The sequence below is a fragment of the Lethenteron reissneri genome, chromosome 23 (genome assembly GCF_015708825.2).
Source record: "Lethenteron reissneri isolate LAM-NWPU_2019-01 chromosome 23, ASM1570882v1, whole genome shotgun sequence".
Classification (NCBI taxonomy): domain Eukaryota; kingdom Metazoa; phylum Chordata; class Hyperoartia; order Petromyzontiformes; family Petromyzontidae; genus Lethenteron; species Lethenteron reissneri.
In genome coordinates, this window is record NC_083801.1 from 13,075,881 (window position 1) to 13,093,465 (window position 17,585).

The window sequence follows — 17,585 nt, forward strand, 5'->3', positions numbered from 1 at the left end:
GCCCCCCCCCTCCGTGACGTCACAACGCCGGACGTGACGTCACCACGCGCGCGCGCGATTTCCGCCACAACAAGACCGAAATAACGTCCATAACATCCTGCTTCAGCAGCTCTCCCGCGATATTTTTTTTTCACCTGATGACGATTGCTTGTGTTGCGTTTGAAACTTCGTGATATTTGTTTTATTATTTTTCTATCTACAGTATGTGGCTTTACCGAAAGACACAAAGAATATGAAAACAAATTAATCAACTCTTTAATCAACCCCGACCATACCGGACGTGACGCACATCGCCGGCGACCCCAACCCCCTCGTACCGGACGTGACGTCCATCGCCGGCTACCTCCACCCCTCACTGACGCGAAACATGGCCGCGCCCACGTGCGCCCGGTGAGGTCGGTAGAGGAGTTATTGCCGCTGCTGTGTTTGCTGAGATCTCTCTCTTGTTTATTTAGACGCCGTACGCGTGCAGCGTGTGTATGTGTTCGAAACGTGTGCACTCGTTGAAGTGCACAAAGCCGCTGGCAGTGGTGGCACACACACCGTCGCCTCGGTGGCGAATGACGGCTGAAGTTTAAAACTTGTTTTGTAGTTGTGTGGGGTGGTTTGTTTTATTGTTAACGTACCAGAGACTGAAAGTTTAGTGCGTGAGGTTGTTGGACTGGGTCCCAATAGGCTTGGAAGCACATCATTGGAGCACTTGAAGGGGTCACTGAAACCAGGGTAGTGTCACTCTATTACTGTCCTGCCAATGTCATCGGTAAAGGTTTAATTGGGCTCCAGCGGACGCGATGTACCTTTTGACAGCAACTTTGCGCTCGAGCGTCTCCACCCTTCGCGGGGCCGCACAGCTGAGAGCCCGAGGAGGCGCTGTCGCTCACAGGTGAGATGTGTGTCCCTCCCTTCACCCCTAGGCAGTCGTTTAAATCTGTTGTAGAATTAGCCACAGCGCAAAGATGTATGGCTTGACGTTTATGTTTTATAATGCTTTTGTTTACCTACAAAAGTCCCATTGAGCCTCATGACTCATTTTCAGGAAGTCCCTGCCAATTTTTTGCGATGATTGCTGTGCATAATTCCGATTGAGTAATTTGCGAGTTTTTTTTTTTTAACTTGGACCATGACGCCAGCACACAATTGCCTACTTTTGCGAATAACATCATGGGATTATTAACGTCCACCGTGAAGCAGATTGTGCGCATTTTTTATGGTCAATACCCGCAGTAATAACCAGGGCGGCCGCTGGAATAGAATCGTTATCTTCCGCAAATGCGCGACCACTAAGCCATGGCACTGCCCATGTTAATGGAGAGCGAATTAAGACTTGCGAAAGCACTCCGTTTTGTCACAACTGGTAATAACGTAAATGGCGTTTCAGCAACAATGGAACTGTGTGTGCCCTTGTACGCTCGCTAGGATGCGTTACCCAATTTAGTTGCTCAAAAGTGCTCCCTTTCAGCACCAGGAACAGCCACTCCGTGCCGATGTTGAGGTCGAGTAGGTTAAAAGAGAGCTTTCAGCCCAATGCTTCAACACTGGTAGAATGGAATCCAAATTTGCAACAATTCATATCAACATAATTGTTTTAATTGCTCTTTATTTTGGCGTTTTCTCGTGGTATTTAGCAACTAATACATGATTTGAACTTGTATTTATTTTGCTATTTTAAGAGGCAGCTCTTTTAAAAAGACTTGTTCTCAATGGCCCCTTACATGTTGATAAATAAAGGTCATGGTCATCAATCTAATTCCGGATGGATGTCTCCCTAAGACGTCTCCATCTCCCACTCTTCAGTGATACAATAATCCACCTAACACCTGCACACACACTGATTTCATCACTTCATTTTCTCGTGGATGCATTCCATTCCTTGGCTGCCACTTGACTATTGTTGACCATCTGCCATTTATTATTGACATAACTTGCATGCCTTTGCACTTAAATAAACACACGTGAATGTACTAATTTGCTGTGTTGTCCCACAACTCGCTTTTCAGATGGCCTCTGAGCTCCTCTGCCTTAGGCAAGAATGGCACGTTGGACAGTGCCATACGCACCTGGAGCCGATTGGTGGGGACAAGTGTGGCCAGAGTGGGCAGAGCTGCCGGGCGCTCTGCCGTATCATCTTCCTATCGGGCCGTGTTTTTCACTGGGAGTGCTTCGCTTGTAGTGGGGCTGAGACTATGTGGTAGCAAAGTTCACTGTGATGTGGACATTAACAATAACAAGAGCAACATACATGTCAAGAACAACAGCGAGCCATCCTTCAAGTGGAAACTCTTCTGGAAGTTCTTGAATAAGGAGATACTGGCATTGGCTTTAGCTGTTGTGGTGAGTAGTTTTGAAGCTTTCGTGACTGCAAGGATTCATATTCTTAGGTTTTTTCGGTAAAGTCACTTTACCGAAAAAAAAACCTAAGAATATGAGTAGTTTTGCTAAATATGTATTGCTAATTATTTCCTTATAATGAAGTGAAGTGCCCCAAGCCAACTTGAACATTAATTTTCTAAACTAAACCATTATGTGCCAACATCGGAAAAAGGATGAGAGGACTTCAGCTGTTAGTGGTGAACAGATTGAACACAAAAGAAGGAAAATATGTTATTAGCAATGTCATTCATGTACTCGTTTTGCAATAGGAATTAAACATTTCAATACATTGAGAATAATGTTTATACTAGATTCAAAGCTTTCGTGACTGCAGGAATTACTCTTTGGTTCCTTTCGGTAAAGTTTTATCATTCATGCTTACCTGACGATGGTTGCTTGTGTTGCAACCGAAACGTCGTATTCTATTATTATTTGATTTTAATAATGTTTATGTTTTATTTCAGCTGGCATTTGGTGCTGCCATTTTGAACATTAAGATCCCCATGCTGCTGGGGGAGCTGGTGAACGTGGTGTCTCGTTACGTGCAAGAGCAAGCAGGGGACTACCTCGCAGACATGAGGGTGCCAGCCACTCGCCTTTTGGTCATGTACGGCTTCCAGGTAAATACTTCAATTGTATTAGCAACAATCGGGATATACATTTGGTAATAAAACGTTATCGGCTCTGCACTTGTGTACAAAATGCCGTGCAGTTGGTTAGATGATATATTCACTCTATATTCAAATTTGTGTAATGTTTCTAATTATACTTTGTCAGGAAATGTTGTTTGCAGTCCCTTTATTTGACAGATTCATGTTTGTTTGCATATAGGGAGCACTGACCTTTGGATACATTGCATTGCTCTCCCAAGTTGGTGAGAGGATTGCAGCCTCTATGAGGAAAAGCCTATTTGAGGCACTTATCAGGTGTGTTTGTTTATCTATTTACTTATTGTTAACATAAGCTGTCTGTCACAATGTTACTTTTTGTTTTGGACACCTGTGATTAACATTTTAATGCATACACTACAGCCACTGCTATATCACCAATGTTTCAATGACCACGTTTTATGTACGCCACGCTCGTAACGTGAACATTTTCATCATTGATTTCAGGAATTACTTTTCGAGCAACACTATTGTATTATGTTTGTCATATCTCATTTCTTAAAGGTTTTGAAGGAGCGAATGTTTGATTTTGCAGGCAGGACGTGGCATTTTTCGATGCTAACCGGACAGGCCACCTAGTAAACCGACTGACCTCGGATGTCCAAGAGTTTAAGTCATCCTTCAAACTTGTCATTTCCCAAGTAAAGTCTGCTTAATTGTACTTTTGCATTCATGACTTGTCTTACTTTCTAGTTGCAGTTTTATGGGACTCATGTGTACTGTTGATGTAATGCTCTCTGTTGCATCTCTGTCTCCTATAGGGTCTCCGCAGTGTGACGCAGACTGTTGGCTGTGTGGCCTCATTGTATCTGATATCCCCCAAGCTCACGGGCTTGATGGTGGTGGTGATGACAGCCATGGTTGGTGGTGGAGCTTTAATTGGTTCATTCCTGCGTAAACTCTCCAGGCGAGCACAAGAACAGGTTTGTATTAACAAAATATATTTACAAAAGATTAAATACACATTTTAAAATATGGTGCTTCGCATACATTTGAGTTTGTGTTCTTCCTATATTCCTTGCTGGGATTCTGAGCAGTGTGATGCTCGCATCTAACCTATAAGAGTCTTGAAGCTTAGTGAGGCTCTACTCCATAAATACACGTGTTGTGGGCAAAAACTTCGGGGAGACGTCTTCTTAGAGGCAACGCGTTTATTTCAGATAAACTAGAACAATAGCTGTAACACTAAGGGGTAAGGCCCCTTCACCCAATAACCTAAGGGAGGTACAGCCTCCCTTCTAGCTGGCCCTACAGACTCCGGACTACGCCCTCATGAGTCCTCCGCTACGAGAGCTCGGGGAGGCTTGACTGACCCGACCTAGCCAGGGTACGGGTCCCACCGCTGGTCCGCTACAACCCGGCTCTTACAAGAGCCTCGGTTGAGGGTCTCAGGGTGCTGGTCTAGTCTTCTGATGTCTTCGAGTCTTGAGTGGATGAACACTGCCGGTCCCGTTGAGAGGACCGGCTTTTATACACAAGTTGAGGCTTACCCCGCCCTTCGCCACACCTTCCCTCGAACCTTCCAGAGGGATCTCGAAGGGTCAGGAATGAACCGTCAGCCCTCAGCCTCCACCCCTTGGGGGTCTGGGGTCTCTACCTCCAGTCACGGGGCACCCGGGGGGGGGGGGGGGGGGTTCCTTAGGTTAACCACTACACCTCCCGCTCACTCTCCCGGCTGCCCCCTATCGGTCTGTGAGCGTGGTGACAGTCAGAAGATACACACATGCATTTAAATTGTATTAGTGTTTGTAAATATAATAAGTGATGGTGTTTTTTATTGTTTGTAGCTGCAAATTCTTGCATGTTTCTTGTACTCTTCATAATTTAGGTTTTTTGGGTTAGATCGCGGTAATATAAATGTGTCGTTAAACCCGCCACCACCTGACACAGGCAATTAGTAAGGTTTGTCACGTAAACAGAACATGCCAATTCGTTACGAGTACAGCTCACCAGTGTGTTGGAGAGCAAATCCACAACATTTATAATCTGAGTATGACGTTTCGCCAGTAATTACAACAAGCATCATCAGACGGACAGCAAAATGTGTAAGCCCTTCACGTGCGATGAATGAATGCATATAAATGACAATGGGTATCCATTGCCGGGTGGGTTATTCGTATGGTAATCAACGTACATTATGCATGCACATTGCTCTTTTACCTCCTGTTCTTTGTATGCACTAAAATGGCAGTACATGTTATTATCTGCATACAGGTAATTTTCATCTACTGTGTTGCAGATTTCCCAGGCAACTGGAGTAGCAGATGAAACCTTGGGCAATGTGCGGACTGTGAGAGCCTTTGCTATGGAAGATAGCAAGTCTGAGTAAGGCTTTCTGTTTGTTACTCAGCATTAACACTTTTCAAACCATCTTCAAATGTCATATGCTCACTTGTCTCCATTTGTCTTTGTAGGCAGTATGCAGTTGAAGTGGATAAATCGTGCAAAATGAATGAGAATTTAGGGATTGGAATAGCAATATTTCAAGGCCTCTCCAATATTGTTCTTAATTGTGAGTAAATTATAGCACACCAGACAATTGGTGTTGGGGGATTGGCTACATATGGTGCGAAATAAGTTTAACTTACATACTGTTATGCAAAGCATATATTTTTTGCACCACTGATGTTTTTTTTTCAATAACACACTTTGTAAAACTTCAATGCTTCATCAGGCATTGTACTGGGCACCATTTTTGTTGGTGGCTCACTCATGGCTGGAGAGGAGCTCTCTGCTGGAGAACTCATGTCGTTTTTGGTTGCTTCCCAGACTGTGCAACGGTACCTTGTGATCTCTTTATATTTTTTATCGATATTTTTCACAGTTGTGATTAATGCATGGTTCTTTCGGTAAAGTCACGTAGATAGAAAAATTGTAAAAAACAAAAAAAGAGAATTAAAAAATATTTAAATAAATCGCTATTTTAGCTAAACCGGTTAAATAATTATAGGGGAAACACATACTAATTAACGTATTACTAACGTATATAATTACAATAACCCCCTCCCCTCGGCCACCTCTGATTTATGTACTTGATTGGGTATAGTGATTGGGTTCAGTTATTAAATAATACACATTACAACGAATTACTAATCGACAACTGATTACTAATAACAATTAACTGATTACTAATCTATTATATAATTACAATACGTCTGCAGCGATGTGTCCCAAACCCTTAAGAGCTACATAGACCTGGGCAATAATGTCATCCACTGGTGAAGTTCAACCTTTTAGCCAAAAACGACTTTAGACCATCAGAAATTGGACTATTACTCAGATTAATAACAACCTTGACAACATCTAACTTTTTAACGTGTGGATCTGGTTTCTTCTTGGAAAGGAGGTTGAACTTGGAAATCAGGTCATCTTTACATTTAGCTGACATGTTATCTACATGTTCCCAATCAGATGTAGACATTTTTTCTGTCAATGTTAATATTTAAAATTGTATTCACTTAATTTTTATTTTTCTATCTACGTGACTTTACCAAAAGAACCAAAGAATATGAATTCCTGCAGTCACGAAAGTTTTAAGTGATTAATGCATTTACCTTTTGGTAGAGTGATATAGTATTTACTTCAACCCCCTTTGCTAAATAGATTGTTCTATTTGCAGGTCAATGGCTAGCGTATCCATTCTCTTTGGACAGGTATGTGTCAACATAACATTTGTTTTTTTTATTTTAAAAAAAAGTATCACAATTTTGCTATCAGCGTTGTGGCATGAGACAAAGTATTTGCCTGTGTGATATCTTCAAATAACTGTAGGGGTGTTAAAGAGAGGGCCCGTTATGCATGGCAGCCTATGGAAAACAAACACAGTGGGCGGGGCTACGTAAGTGCACGAGCAAGTGCCCTCTACGACGTCCGAGCCAGACACCCTGGGGGGGGCTGGTTCGAACGTTATGATCCCCCGGGGCCCCACCCCTCAGGGAGGGGTTGGGTATAAAAGGGGATGTTCAAAGGGCTCAAGGCAGTTATGTTTAAGCTAAGGGAAGAAGATTGAAGACGTCTTAGATAGAGCCCTGGACTCCCCTGGTTCGATGTCCTTTTCAGGGCCGGACAGGACTGAGCCAGCGGCGTGGTCCCGAAAGCCAGAGCCGGTGCTCTTGTAAGAGCTGGTCTGGAACTCCGGGTACCGGGCCCGACTTACCAGTGTCGGGCCAGTTAGCCTCCCCTAGCTCATTAGTGGAGGATTCGGGGCTAGGACAGAGTTAGCTAGGGGTGTATCCCGAGTTATACGGGTGAGGGGGCCGATACCCCCTCGAGTGTGTATATGCCCACTGTCATATTGTGAATAAACATACGTGTGCCTCAACCTCGGCGTCAAGCGTCCTCACCGGTACTTCATAACCAATGTTTCACACAGTAGGGGGAAGCACTTTCCTATGCACCCTGTTAAAGAGATCAATATTTGTTGCATGACAGTCACAGGAACATTTTTCATTCTCACAGCTGAAATGTAGCTAAATGAATTGCAGACCCAATTATAATATGATGGCTATTTGCAGTGATTAGTGATCAAGCTGAGACCTCAAACTCGCTACACTTGAAACCTGCTTTAATTAATGTGAAGGGAGGATCTCTCCTGTGCCAACTCAGTGCTCTGACCTTTAAAAGGAGTCAAGCATGTTTTGGTCATTGTGGTACCATCATCGTGTGATGGGCTTATGTGGCTATTTGTTGGAAGATGGTGCGGGGGCTCAGCGCAGGCGCTCGTTTGTTTGAGTACATGGAGCTGGAGCCCTCCATCCCAGTCCGAGGTGGCGGCATCATTCCCCACCACTCCCTCCTCGGTCACGTGCGCTTCAACAACGTCACGTTCAGGTTTGTACTTCCACCCACACGCATGCGTGTTCTTGCGCCCCGTGTTTACTGCCTTGCACACCTCAAATTACGGTGTGTGACTTAAATGTTTTGGGATTTTGTTGCATCCTACGTGCGATGAACACAGCTACCCAACACGGCCAGGGCAGGTGGTCCTGCGCAATTTCAACCTGAACCTTCCTCCCTCCCAGACTATTGCCATTGTGGGGTTGTCTGGAGGAGGTGAGTGATCAACGCAGTGCTCGCATGTGTGCATTTTGGCTGAAATAAAACAACTAAAAATAATTGAGGTACTGAATCTCCCATCGCCGCTATTTTTTGACGAAGCCAATTGTTGTGATGTTTGTGCGTTGACCGTAGGAAAGTCGACAGTCGCGGCGCTTCTGGAGCGGTTTTACGACCCAGCGAGTGGTTCGATCACGCTGGACGGGAAGGACCTTCGCACTCTGGACCCCTCCTGGTTACGGGGCCGAGTTATCGGCTTCATCAACCAAGTAACGGCAACACAAATATAACCACAGTTTCCAGGGATAGATATGATGAATGCATGCTGGGACATTCATCGTCATGCGTCAAGGGCTCCCCACACCATCGCAATCTCTCCTGGTCCAGTGCAGATACCATCAATCTCACTCCTGCTTATGAACTGATCTTATTGCTCTGTCTACACGGCAGTTGGCCTCTTAGGCATGTTTTCTCCATCTTAGTTAAGTGGGATATTCACATCATTGTTATTTATTCTGCACCAATAACTGATAGGTATGAGAATAGTTTTCCTCCTTGTTTCTGGCAACAAAACAGGTGTTAAGATGTTATTCTGACCACAAGTATTGTGGTTAATGCAGACATGATTCCTTGTAAAAGGTTTCAGTTTGGTGTTTTAACATCTTAACACCTGTTTTGTTGCCAGAAACAAGGGGAAAACCTATTCTCATATTTTGGTACTGGCAAAGGAGGTCCCATGATGTAACTGATAGGTCATTATTGGCTATTTACACCACAGTAAGTGTGCAATGGTTCATTGATTAAAATGCACATTGTTGCTGAATTTACCTTTATGCTAAAGATATCAATAATCGAGACTGCTCATGTATAAACCGGACTGTGCAAATTTGGCAAGACAAACAGAACAAATGAGACATGGTAAATAAATGAGACTGTACAAATGATACAGTATCAGCAGCACACAATCAGACCGTAGAGACAGTAGAATTAAACAATAAAAGCAAAACACCAGATGAAATGTTGCATACAAAGGATGCAGGCACTACAGTGTATGACAGTCTAGGTTAGACTGTACAATTAAGACAGTATAGTTAAATATTTTTTTAAAAATCAAATCGTGACCCCCAGATTGTGGCAGTACATAAAATCGGTAGTGGGGGATTAAATAATAACATGCCTGATTGATGCAGCTTGCTGTAACTCTTAATGTGTGCAAAGTGACATAAGTTTTGTGAGCCTATAGCAGCAGATCTATGGTCCTGTGTGTCTTGCTTTCCATGAGCCTCTGCTGTTTGGCACACTGTTAATCCCGCCTGTGCTGTTTGACAGAGTAGCAGACTGACCATCGTCTTGCATGTCTCACCCTTTAGGAGCCTGTGCTGTTCGGCACGACCATCATTGAGAACATTCGCTTTGGGAAGCCCGGAGCCACAGACGATGAGGTTTATGCTGCAGCTCGGCTCGCGAATGCCGACGATTTCATCAGGAGCTTCCCTGATGGATACAACACTGTTGTTGGTGAGAAAGCTGCGAATTTGCCACATGTAAAGATCTGGCCTGCTTCCATGGTATTATTGTTCTGGTCTTGGAGCGGTGATACAGTGGTTAGCGCACCAGGCTACGTGCCCAGTGACCAAAGTTCAATTCACGACCATGGCTGACATCCGTGGTGCATTATATCTGAACCAGTCCGAGGCCTCCCCTATTCAACCACTCGCACTGATAGCATGGTGAATTTAAAACATAGGCTTTCTTCGGCAATATTGTACAAATATCCGTATTTGTTTTGTAGTTAGGCCCCATGGTTGTTTCATGCTAAAGCTGAAAGCAGTTTGAGTGAATAGTCCAACTTCATTGGTTGGAATGTTATCAATACATGGGCACATATAACCACTTTGTGTACGTGACAATATTATCAGGAGGTGGAGGGTTAATGACAAGAACTTTAGCATGGTAAAATATGGCCAAACAACCCCCATGACTATGACCGACATGCCATGGGGTGGCCTTCGTCCGTCAGTGATGTAGAGCCCGAGTATGTATAATTACATCCGCAGTATTCGCCTCAAACCTCGAACTTCTTCAACATGTGTCAAACGTGCTAGGCCATGTCGCGACTACAAAGTATCTTCTGATAAACGAAGCCTCAAGCCCATGTTGGACAGCCCACTGCTTAGGTTACGTATCTATAAGATGAGGGCCGTTCATTCCTTGAAATGTCTCTTCCTCTAAATTGTGCTCACGAGCCATCGTTTTGCGGCGGTGCCACTCTCAGGCGAGCGCGGCGCCACGCTCTCGGGCGGGCAGAAGCAGCGGGTGGCGATCGCGCGCGCGCTCATCAAGCAGCCCGCGGTGCTGGTGCTAGACGAGGCAACGAGCGCGCTGGACGCCGAAGCCGAGGGCGCCGTGCAGGAGGCGCTGGAGCGTGCCGCGCACGGCCGCACCGTGCTTGTCATTGCGCACCGCCTCAGCACCGTCGCTGGCGCCAACCTCATCTGCGTGGTGGCCGGTGGAACGGTGCAGGAGGTGAGGAGGAGGCCGTCTCGCTCGTGTCCCGTCTCTTTCCAAAATGAGAACACTTGGAGGAGAGGTCAGGTCGTTCAGGGGGTCGGAGGGCTGAGCTGACACCGCTGAGCTCATACATTTGAATTAAGGGTCAGCAATGTAACAGAGTTTTCAAGTGTAGTGAGTTGACGGTTTCGGCGCAGTTCCCAATGTATATAAAGAAATAATCACTTGAAATTTAGTTTTTAACTGAATACTCCAACTCTGAAAATGTTTATTTATTGGTTAAAATGTCATGTAACAGATGATTATTTCTATTGCAGGGTGTATGGTACAGTGCATCCCTTATGTGTTTGGATTAAAAATGTCACTTGATATCTACTTCTCTCGAATGTGGAGTTGCATTGCCCTGTGATAGTCTCAAGTAGATACTTAATTGCAGTGAAATAAACGTGACTGTGTCTTGTAACTGACAGATGGGCACCCATGCTGAGTTACTGAAGAAAGGGGGCCTTTATGCGGAGCTCATCAGACGGCAAAACATGGAGCAACACAAGTAACGTGGTGGATTCTTCCACCGTGGAAGAAGGGGGAGCAGCAAGTCTACGGTCGGCGTCATGGCTTTTACTGTGGTACTGTGTTGCCATTGGCAGAGAAATCAATGCAAAAGCAATACTTCTATTGAATGCCATAATGTTAACCCTTTGGAGTGGGTCATGTTTTACAAGACTGATTTTAATTAAATGTCTATATTACTGTAAAAGGAGCTCTGTATTCTTTGGGTCTTTCGGTAAAGTCACGTAGATAGGGTCAAAGAAAATAACAAAAAACTACGATGTTTCGACCGCAACACAAGCGTTTTTTTTGTTATTTTCTTTGAACCTATTTACGTGATTTGACCGAAAGACCCAAACAATATGAATTCCTGCAGTCACGAAAGCTTTAAGTCAAAATTTGTGAGCTCTGTAATGACTTGTGGAAAATGTTTCTGCTGTGCGCTTATTACCAGAAGGGGGTGGTGTCTGTCCTATTGCTGTTCTAAGTTAAACCGGCGTCTGTCAGAATCTTTATTTGGTCAGTCGGCTTTCAAATCAACTTACACCCAATTCTTCTCTGTCCTCCGTTAAAAAAACTGGGATTGGCAATGATGCTGTACGAGTCACCTCAGCACAGTGGAATATCTTGGAATGTAGTGAAATGTTTAAGAAAGGAATATTGCACCACAATTGTACTTTTAATGGAATACTGTAAAAGGTTTTTTTCAGAATTGTTTGACACAATCCATATTAATTCTAGATTTGAAGCTTTCGTGACTGCAAGGAGATTCATACTCTTAGGATTTTTTCGGGTAAAGTCACATAGGTAAAAAATAAATAATATTAATTATCTGTTGACATATTTGCACATATGTGGACCAGGAATCAGGACTGTGACCAATTAGAAAACATTGTTTCTGATTTGTACTTCATAAGAAAATATGATTTGGAATTCTTTCTTTTTTATGTCCATCCTAGTACTGTATATATGTATACAATCAATGCAACATTTGAGATGATTTACGATGTACTACATTACTGAATAAGGGCATTATACAACACAATGTGTTGAAGAATTGTGCGAACTTGGAACAAAAATGTGGCCATTCGAGACAAAAAATATTAGTTGTCTGTGTGTAATGGTGAAATATAACACGATTGTATCAATTTATTATGCTAACGTTAACAGTTTTACTGTGGAAATAAAAATGATCAAAGGCGTGCACTTGTTAAAAGTTTTTAATTTTTGAAATGAAATTAAACATTCATAGTTACAGTTGAACACCTTTAAATCAATTTGGTCTTGTGACCCAGCCAGCCTACGAGCATGCATATTGGCAAGGGAGGCACTTAATTTTCATCCATTGAGCTTTGGCTCGTGTCTCTCTTTGAGATGTTGGTGGCTGTTTTTTGTGAGAAATGTTTTGGCGTTTTCGCATTAAACCGAAACATTCACCGCCTCTACTCGCTTACCCCCAGTAGAGGGCACACATCTTCTTTGCCAGTGAAACATTTCGGTTCTGTGCCATGCAGGGTGATCCATTTTTTATATACCCCAGTGATTTCTAATTAGCTTTATTCTCAACAAGTAATTGAATATTGTCGAAGCGATGGCGCCATGTCTATGTGCATCAGGGTAATGTTCATGAACTTGATAAGTGGATTGAGATTTGTTGAAGGCGTATATAGGCTTCCAAATGAAACTGTTTCCTAATTGCTCATTTTAGTGGGATATCTAGAAATGGATGATAATAAGTGTAATGTGAAAGTAAAATAAAAAAGTACACACTACACAGCATTCACTGCTACCCCTGTTAATATTCCCGTAAGAGGTTGTCAACTCAAACTTTAACATGCATTCCCTACCAGATGGTTTTTATCATACATACATTCCTACCCATCCCCAGCTTCCAAGCCAATTTGTGGTTTACGTAATGGGGCAGCGATGCTGGTTAATGCTGCGCTATGTGCATTCTTCTACTATATATGCTTTAAGTGTGCTGAAAGAAGAGTTAAAAGTATTTCCTGCAATTGTAGTTTCGATTATTTGCTCGGGCTCATTGCCATCTTGTTCTTATAGAGTGTTCTGGGGTCATTGTTGGAAGTTAAGAGTTTTTTGTCTCTGCAAGTGCATGTACATCTACAGTCTGTGTTGCCAGTCCACTGCTGGATGCGGGTTGTAAGGGATATTTTACCATACTTCACCACGCTGGTTCGTGTGGCTTAGTCGAAGATGGCTGGAGTGCAGTACAACTATGGATTTGTCTTCATGACTCTCTGCTGCCCATAATGCTTATTACACCAATCTCTTGCACATGGTGGGCATCAATCAAAGCACTTTCCAGGCTCAACCATGCTTAGCTTCTGAGATATGACTTGGGTGAATTCTGGGTGATTCATAGGCCTCGGTACTTAACACGATTTTGCATTAAATTTGGTCATTTAGTTTTCCCTACAATTACTACATTTGGGGTACTTGGGGTATCGCTTATGAACACTGCAAATCCCAGACTTGTTTTTTTCTCGAATCATTAAGTGAAACAAGTATTCCCTGTATGGCCCATCAGAAATATATCCGTTTGTCAAATATTGTGCAAATGCTTGTAGATCTTATCTATAGTAATGTCGTGAAGACTGCCAAGTTGTATCCTTAAAAGTGAAAAACTATTAATCAACGAAGTACATGTTCCTTAATGTAGCATATTCCTGTAGAGCTGGCGGATGTAGAAAGGGCGTTTCATATGATGGCATTCGAGTGACATTTATTTTGATTATATCAGTTAAAAGCACGTTCAGTGGATACAGTTGGAAAGTGTCCAGTAACAGTTGTATAAACATGGGTTGAGAAAATTAAAGTCATACGTACAGCTCTTTCTCAGTCCACTCCTAGATGAGGACCTCCCTACGCTGTGCGGGCCATCGACGTTATTTAACGATGCTGGTCTGTGCGGATTGGTGAATAAGACACGGGGAACATAGAGGACCAACAATGGATTCTGCTGTACTATATTTCCATCTTACAACCTGTTGTGTGTGGTGGTTGCCCGTTAAAGTACTGCCCAGGCTAAAATTAGCTGACCTGAGATCTGAAGAAATCGGGCAAATTACAGGTAATTTTGTCATATGCAAATATATAACATGCAAGAATAATGATCACACAACAGGTTTGTCAATGTCAATCTGCCAATATGCTGAGTACATTCCATTTGGGAAATTACGCAGCACCGCATTAGGTTTATTTTACAAAAAATAGATCAAACCTTGTGTGATTAATGAAGCAAACGTTTCATCAAAAATAAATTGCATACAATTTTGTGGAAGCACGATACTAAATTTATATTCAGGCATTTAGTAGTTACATAGCATCTGAGCGACAAAAACAACTTGTATAGATATGAAACTGTTTGCAACCATCTGGCATGACTGACCTTGCCATGCCCTAACCACAGTGCTGTTGTAATATGTTGCGATTCGTACGCATTTCAAGGAACTTGTATTCATTTCCATTTTCCTGTTTGTGCAACTGACCTAACAAGAGCAAACCATGTTGTGGCTATTAATTCACATACTGCATACTGAAAATGTACACAACTTGTGTCCTTACCATAGTGTTGCCATTCGGCTCAGTAAGCCACCAAATACCAAGTACTGTAGTTTTAACATGAAAGTGCATTTAAGAAAGTAATCTACTCGGCTTTACTTACAAAACACGTGGAAGCAGGCCCGGTTCCAGCTCCTCTTGGATGCCGAGGTGGGCAGTGGAGCTGTTGTGTGTGGAGCCACCATAACAGTGACGCACCACTTGGGAGCCACGGTTGCGAGATGTGAACTACCTCGCCTGGTATGCATGAGGTTGCAGGTTCGATCTCGACCCTGACGTCTGTATATTTGGAGTTTGCATGTCTTTCTCCCCGTGGTCATGTGAATTTTTTCCGGGGCCAGTTTTTTCCCTCCACATTTAGAAACATGCGTTTAGAGTATTTGGCCGCTATAACTTTCCACTTGAGAAGCCACTTCGTTATAATGTGGCCAGGTCGCTTCTGAAAAAGCTATATAGCTCGGTGGGTCTTACCTGGTAAAATAAAGTGGGTCACAGGGAGATTCTGGGGTGACAGGGCTCACCGAGAACACCTCCCCTCCCCGGGTGCTGACCCGACTTCGAAGTACAGTATATATTTTAAAAGATAATTTAATTTTGTAAAAAATTTAAGAATCACTTTCTGAGAAAAGCTGGAAGTTTTTAGATGTGAGAGCACTGGGTCAACACCTGGGTTCGAATCCATGTTTCAGCCACCCATGATTAAAGCGACGCTCTCAAGTATGTGTACTTTGAACTCATCGGAGGTGTGGGGAAGGACAACTCAAGTGTAGCGAGATGATAGTCGATTCTCGGTCACCAATGACTGCACAAAACATCAAATTTGGTTTCACGCTCTAAGAATTAAATATACCAGTTTGATTCCCATCCGCCAGTCTCTCAGTAGTGTGGGAAAATGTGACCTCAACTATGTAAATTATATAAAAGGGAACTTCAATTGAGTTTTTATTTATAAGTCCTTTGAAAAAAATGCTACTGTAGCCATTGTGTGACATGAGGTCACACTGCAGGATTTCTGAATGTATTCTGTCTCATGACATGATGCTGACAGCATAATTGCAATGCAATCGGGTAACAACAATGGCTAAATGTTTCAAGACAGAAATCGTTTAAAAAGGTAACAAGGAATAATTGTGTGCTATAAGCCTTGTTTATACTTTTATATTTTAAAACATGTTACATTCCAAAGTCCGAATTTCTTCCAAAGTGCTGTATGTGTGGAATAATATACGTTCCAATTCCCGTAATACATGGCTTAATTCACAATTATTTCAAATCAAAGCAACTTTTGTTCCTACTGCGACATTTCATTGTAAATGCGTTTAAATAACGCATGTAATTACTCGCTACATGTTCGTGGAGCTTTGTGTTTTTTTTACAGTGAACTCGGTGAAATGACTGCCGTTATTTATACAGTGTAATGTGTTTTTTCCTTCCATACACATTTTTTGACGAAAAATATGTTTAAATTGCATAACGCGCAATATGTATGGAAATTCAGACCCACAGCAGTGGTGTTTATTCTGGCTTTATCTCAAGCCGCCATCAATTTGGCCCAGCTGTTTCTTCAGCAAGCAGCTCTGGGTAAGACCACGGGGGTGCCTGAGCAACCTTTCATCGAGCTCGCGCACACACACACACACTTCACGAGGTGGTTGTTATTATTATTATTCACACATACACATGAATATAACTGGCCGTAAGATGTTGCTCCCAAAACACTGCCGAGATTGATACACGTGCGTGTGTCTGGAAAGAGGCTCGCGGTTCCCATTGTGTTGGCTGAGTGAATGTGCAGGATTAAGTAGCCGCGTGATTCAAATGATTTTTCTCAACCGTGGACCGGCGTTAAGCATTCCATCACAAAACGACAGTGCATGCGATCACCACTTCATATTATTAAAAAGTAAAAGGTTCAGCCCTGCAATTGCTCGCTTATGCCGCTGCTGGTGGATGGGCCTCCAAACGAGGGAGCACTCGAGAGCCCCTCCAGAGGGAAGCTTGGTCAACTCTTGTGCGTAACCACACGTGAGCTTCAGATCTATTAACTGGTCTATCCGTGTGTACTGCTGGGTGGACAGGCCGGTGGATTTAACAAAACATTCATTGTATCCATTGTCGCGACAGGCGGTCGAACTGGCAACCTCTGGATTGGCAAGTCCAGTCCATTGCACCACTGAATCATCCCAAAAATAATCATTGTTATGCATCTATAATAATTACAAACGCTTTAATTATTATCAAAGTAAGAATTCGTATAAGTATACAGAAGATGTATATATTCGGTAAAATAGAATAGTGTTTACATACCATTGAAGAGATAGTTGCTTGAAGACATTTCCGCGTGTGTGTGTGTGAGAAAGATAAAGGAATTCCGAGTATTTTCGGAATGGCTTGGTCACTGGTCACTGGCAAGAGAAATGAGCATCTGCCCACTGACAGCTTACCTTCCTGTTTCCCTTCCTGTTTTCTTTAACCCCACCCTTGGACAGAGGATCCAGGCGTGGGGCAGGCTCTCTGGCGGTGTCTATTGTATGTGGAGGAGAGGTTGATGATAATACAGCGTGATTCAAAAAGATTGACCCGATTTGAAATCGCTATATCTCTGCAACCACGAACCGCCCATGAATGAAACTCTTACCACTTGAAAGGGCTGGGCATAGAGTTTTAAATGATTATCACAAGATGCCTCTCCCAGCGCACAAACAACCCCTGGCCTCAGTCATTCGCAAGACGGTGACCCCGAAGCTCAAGGGGCGTTTTGCGTTCTGCAGTTCAGCAAGACTGAATCCGTAATTGCGGTGCAGCGTGCGTTTCAACGGCGTTTTGGCATTGACCCGCCAATGTCAAAGA

At 43.2% G+C, this 17,585-nt stretch overlaps 1 protein-coding gene across 1 annotated transcript; it reads left to right on the forward strand.

Annotated features, from left to right (window-relative positions):
- The first annotated feature begins 329 nt into the window (after positions 1-329).
- LOC133346007 (mitochondrial potassium channel ATP-binding subunit-like) lies at positions 330-12,932 on the forward strand. Its single transcript, XM_061557248.1, has 16 exons — positions 330-883; positions 1,998-2,331; positions 2,835-2,990; positions 3,202-3,296; positions 3,574-3,679; positions 3,800-3,961; positions 5,278-5,363; positions 5,453-5,550; positions 5,713-5,818; positions 6,658-6,691; positions 7,732-7,868; positions 7,996-8,090; positions 8,229-8,362; positions 9,464-9,611; positions 10,369-10,619; positions 11,075-12,932. Exons 1-16 carry the CDS (start codon positions 792-794, stop codon positions 11,156-11,158), a joined length of 2,118 nt encoding a protein of 705 aa, XP_061413232.1. The 5' UTR covers positions 330-791; the 3' UTR covers positions 11,159-12,932.
- Positions 12,933-17,585: the final 4,653 nt, after the last annotated feature.

Excerpts from the sequence above, each read along its gene's own strand:
- LOC133346007 (XM_061557248.1), top strand. The coding sequence starts at position 792 with ATGTACCTTTTGACAGCAACTTTGCGCTCGAGCGTCTCCACCCTTCGC. Across the intron at positions 5,819-6,657 it reads GCTTCCCAGACTGTGCAACG|GTCAATGGCTAGCGTATCCA; the intron begins GTACCTTGTGAT and ends TTCTATTTGCAG. Across the intron at positions 6,692-7,731 it reads TATCCATTCTCTTTGGACAG|ATGGTGCGGGGGCTCAGCGC; the intron begins GTATGTGTCAAC and ends ATTTGTTGGAAG.